At 35.2% G+C, this 5,000-nt stretch overlaps 1 protein-coding gene across 2 annotated transcripts in view; it reads right to left on the bottom strand.

Moving 5' to 3' along the window:
* The window catches only part of LOC125043799 (soluble calcium-activated nucleotidase 1-like), a 14,888-nt gene that overhangs the window by 1,498 nt on the left and 8,390 nt on the right, over positions 1-5,000 (bottom strand). For both annotated transcript variants that reach the window (XM_047640103.1, XM_047640104.1), the window contains exons 3-8: positions 3,207-3,382; positions 2,918-3,050; positions 2,533-2,776; positions 1,732-1,935; positions 1,360-1,517; positions 1-524 (exon numbers count right to left, since the gene is read on the bottom strand). The exon at positions 1-524 is cut by the window's left edge and continues 1,498 nt beyond it. In XM_047640103.1, coding sequence (XP_047496059.1) covers positions 312-524; positions 1,360-1,517; positions 1,732-1,935; positions 2,533-2,776; positions 2,918-3,050; positions 3,207-3,382 — 1,128 coding nt within the window. In that variant the 3' untranslated portion in view covers positions 1-311. The remainder of the gene's footprint in view (positions 525-1,359; positions 1,518-1,731; positions 1,936-2,532; positions 2,777-2,917; positions 3,051-3,206; positions 3,383-5,000) is intronic.

Raw genomic sequence — 5,000 nt, 5'->3', positions numbered from 1 at the left:
TTAGAAAATAGACACAAGAGTCTTTCATACTAGGAAATCTTTTCTTTCCATAAAGAACTTCTATGTTTAGTAAACATCAGATCAATGTTTCTCCACATATATATAAATAACAGTCACACTGCATACACACTACATAAAAGAGAGATAAAGTTCTGAAACACTTTTATCTGAAGCTGAACAACTTTTGATAGCTTTAGAAATACAACCAAAATTATCTTTAGAAAAAATCCCTAAAGTGCAACCACAATTGTGCATGAAAATCACATCATTCAATTTTTATTAATAACACAATGCTGAATATCTTAAAGGTACTATACAAACTCAATGCCCTCAAATTTAAAATCTCCTACTTTAGTTTCTGGCAGTACAACTTTCCCATTAATATTGAATGCCATGACATATGAAGCAACCTTCCCTTCAACTTCCTCAGATTTCAAAGCCACAATTAACGTCTCCTTTGTACCAGGTATAAATTTGAAGCTGGAGAATCCATGGGTGTCAATCTTATCACCAACATGACTGACCTGTTGAAAAAGTATACCATAAATATCTATTAGTGTACAATTTGGCATTATCTATATCTATATATAAAAAAAAAAAATTAAAAAAAGATAAAAATAAAAACACAGTTAAATAAATATATATATAAATAAATTAGTAAATAAATATTATATATCTATATATCTATATCTAAACACACACATACACCCACACCCACACCCACACCCACCCACACACACACACACACACACACACACACACACACACACACACACACACACACACACACACACACACACACACACACACACACACACACACACACACCCACACACACACACACACACACACACACACACACACACACACACACACACACACACACACACACACCCACACCCACACCCACACCCACACCCACACCCACACCCACACCCACACCCACACCCACACCCACACCCACACCCACACCCACACCCACACCCACACACACACACACACACACACACACACACACATATATATATACACATATATATATATACACACATATATATACACACATATATATACACACATATATATACACACATATATATACACACATATATATACACACATATAAATATATATACATAAATATATATATACATACATATACATATACATATACGTATACATATACGCATACATATATATACGTATACATATATATACATATACATATACATATACATTTACACTTACACACACACACACACACGCACACAAGCACACAAGCACACAAGCACACAAGCACACAAGCACACAAGCACACACGCACCCACGCACCCACACACGCGAGCCAAAAATATTTACCTTAATATTTTCAAATCCCTCAGTAGCTTGCAACATGATATTTGTGCCACGGTGTTCATCTTCCTTTTCATCATACCGAGTTGATGATGCTCGCCTCGGTAAGAAAACCCACCGCTGATGACCCTCTGACCACGAGCATGACTCATGAATCATATAACCTGATCATTCAAAAAGAAGTAAAGACTAAATCAAAAGTATGTCATAAATAAAATTAAATCAAAAGTTATAAAGATGTCTTAACTAAAAAACTGAAATTCAGCAAAATATAACAAATGTCTTAAGAAAAACATTAAATATGCTTTGATTGGTCTTGATTAACTGATAATACATAAATGATTAAGTTATCTAAAACATAATAGCCTTATTACTCACCTGGGAAAAAGATTCCTACGGCTTCTCTCAATTTTTCATAGTTCCGTGTCCAGTCATGGTGTTCAACAAACCCTCGTGTGGATATTGTCTTGACCCACTGAGGATTATGGTTAAGCAGTTCTCCTTGAGCAGTTGTCCACTCCTTGCCAAGGCCCCCAACTATAAGAGTCTCATCCTTCACTGTGGCCCATTCACTTTTGAATCCTAAAATTTAAAATCAGTTTTGTAATTTTCCACTTTTGATTTATTTTTAATATTTCTTAAAATTTTTAGTTTCATAAGCTGATAAAGTCTGTAACTGTATTCAGATGTAAATCTACATGAAATATATTAACAGCTCCATGGCATTTAACCCACTACTACTGGGGATGGCATGTTGCCCCCTGAGATTTTAGTTTAGTAATTGGGTTTACATATAGATGGCTCCAACAGGGGCTTAGTCACCAAGGAATCAGTTAGTAGTTTTACATATTTCTCCTATTTTTTCTTTTTTTTTTCATTTTCCGAAATATTATTCTTTTATTTCTTATTGCTATTGGTACTGTTAATATCATTATCATAATTATAATGCCAGTAATGATGATAAAAGTAGAGATATTAAAAAGAAAGAAATAAAAATACCTTTCCTAAAAATTCAAGGAATGGGGAAATCAGATAAAGTAATACATGATAATGTGGATAAAAAAAAAAAAAAAAAAAAATGACAAACAAAAACAAGAGTTTTCATTAACATACTGTATAAACACACATTTTTTTTTTTTTTTTTTTTTTTTTTTTTACAAACATGTATACAAAAAATACCTTTAGTATTTCTGCCATTGCCATCTGTTAAAACAACCCAAGGGATGACTTTATTCTCATGAAGATCAACTTCATAAATAATTCCTGTCCGATCATCCACTGCATAAAGCCTGCCATTGAAAACAATGAGCTCTGACAGTTCCATTCCTCTGCCTCCATAAGCCATGTTGGATTTGAGAGAAATAACTTCCTTGTCCCATTCAACACTAACTTCCTCACTCTCTACATTAACTTTAAGATGACCCTGAAAGATATTTGGGACAAAATGTAAAAAATTATTGAACTAAATAGCTAATTAAACACATTTAATCTCAAGATTTTGCCAAAGTAATACAATCATAAATGGTGATCAGTGAAAAGGCATAACACATATGCGAGAAATTACCTTTTTCAAGTAGCTAATCCATGTATTTTTCTCAGTTGGATGTTTAGAGTCTGTGTCTAAGTCTGTTACTACTGCTATTCTGTACTTAATATAACCTCTGTCACTGTAGACAGGCTGTGTTAAGGGATATGTACTGCAAAATAAAATTAAAAGAATATGAATGCAGAAAACCATGATTGAGATAAATTTATGAATATATATATACAAAATATGAAGGTTGATCTAAATTTCATCACTGCTTTATCAATTTAATAAATATACTATAACAAAGATATATATATATATCTACCTGTTGTAGAAGGTAAACCAGTTACGCTGATGATGGTGTCCATGGCCATGCTCCTCACCATGACCCCATATATCATTGGTGAGATTACTAGAACCAACTCGGGAAGTAGGCATGATCATGAACAGCACCAACAGAGACACCAGTCCAACAGCAGCTACCAGAGTTACAAACTTTGTCTGCAAAAGGAAGTAGTCTCAGTTTACTGGAATTAATTCAGCAATAAAAAATAAAAAAATTGTGGTCTGCATGTACAAATATATGACCACTCAACATAAATTCTGATCATCTCGGTTATTTCAGTGTTGTTACTTTTCACCCAATGGCCATAGATGATAAAAAAAAATTGTGCTATGATCAATATAATTTTAGTTTACTAATTGTGGTTGCAAAGAGATGGCTTAATTATTAGTATGATCAGAAAAAATATTTTTTATCATTTTACATTTTGTTTTGGTTATTTTAACATCATAATGTGAAAATAAACAAGTAGGTTCAAAATCCAGCTAATAAATGTGCTAGAAAAGGTATGGTATGGTAAAGTACTGTGGCAAAAAGAGTAGAAATGAGTTAATGATTAGCATAAAATGGGGTAGATGTCAAAGATCGTAGAGTGATGTAGGACAGAATGGTAGTGAAAAGGGTATAGAGGGGGGAGCAAATGGAGTATGGCAGGGATTTGTAAGGGGGGAAGGAGTTAAGGGTAAATGGCAATTATATCAAATGGAGAGTGTGCCTGAGGAAGGGGGAGTAACACTAGGAGAAAAACTGCAAAAGAACCACTATGAAACAATCATAGGGTAACAAGGATAGAAATGGTAGTTGGAGAAGTAGGAAAAGAGTCCAGAGAATGAGATAAAGGAACAGGGGAAGGTGGTGAAATATCAAGAAGAATGTCAGGACGGAAGGGATCAAGAGAGGGATATTGTTGTAACATAAGCGAGTTATATCACGTGAGCATCCAGGTGGGAGTGGTAAGGATAATGGGGAAAGAAGAGGTAATGGTGATGCACATGGAGGAGAGGATGTTGTTGTTGTTGTTGTTGTTGTTGTTGTTGTTGTTGTTGTTGTTGTTGTTGTTGTTGTTGTTGTTGTTGTTGTTGTTGTTGTTGTTGTTGTTGTTGTTTTTCTTTTTTTTTTTTTATTATTATTTTTTTTTTTTTGAGGATAGCGGAAGAGGGATAGGGGGTACTTGAGGAGGACAGATATTGGCTAATACTTTAAATGAGCCAATTTTAGGGAGTTTTGAATGTCTTCAGGAGTTTCTGGAGAGGAGTTTGGGGGGTGATCGGAGAAACAAAGTTCTTTTTTTTTTTTTCTATGAGAAGAGGGAATAGATGTTCGTAGAGCAGAGGGAGAGGGGGTGTAGGAGAGAATGTGGTAGAAGATGGGGTAGAACATTTAGATTGTCTGGTATGACAGAGTGAGGAGGAGTGGTTGGCAACTGCAAAGTAGTAGAATTTGGAGTATCTGGATTTAGACTGGAAAAGTAATATTAGTGGGGGAAAGAGGCAGTAGAGATTGGATGATTCGGGGCAGAGGGAAGAGATACTGAGGGAGAAGCTGAGAAATCTTCTGAAGGTGAGAGGGGACCAGAGCGAAGTAGTTTTGGAATAGGTAGAGAGAGACCTCATCGGCATGCTTCTTGTCTAGCCTCACGTAGCGAGGCCAAGTTTAAATCTGAGAACTGCTACCTCAGATCAGAGCTTGTAGGCTTATGGGAGCCACCACAATTGGCATACATGCATGAAATTTAAACAGTCAGCTCATGATCAAGTTGGGCAGTGGGCTGTGGAA

This window comes from Penaeus chinensis, chromosome 34 (genome assembly GCF_019202785.1).
Source record: "Penaeus chinensis breed Huanghai No. 1 chromosome 34, ASM1920278v2, whole genome shotgun sequence".
Lineage (NCBI taxonomy): Eukaryota > Metazoa > Arthropoda > Malacostraca > Decapoda > Penaeidae > Penaeus > Penaeus chinensis.
Note: the sequence above shows the minus strand (reverse complement) of the source record. Positions and strands in the feature narration are given on the sequence as shown.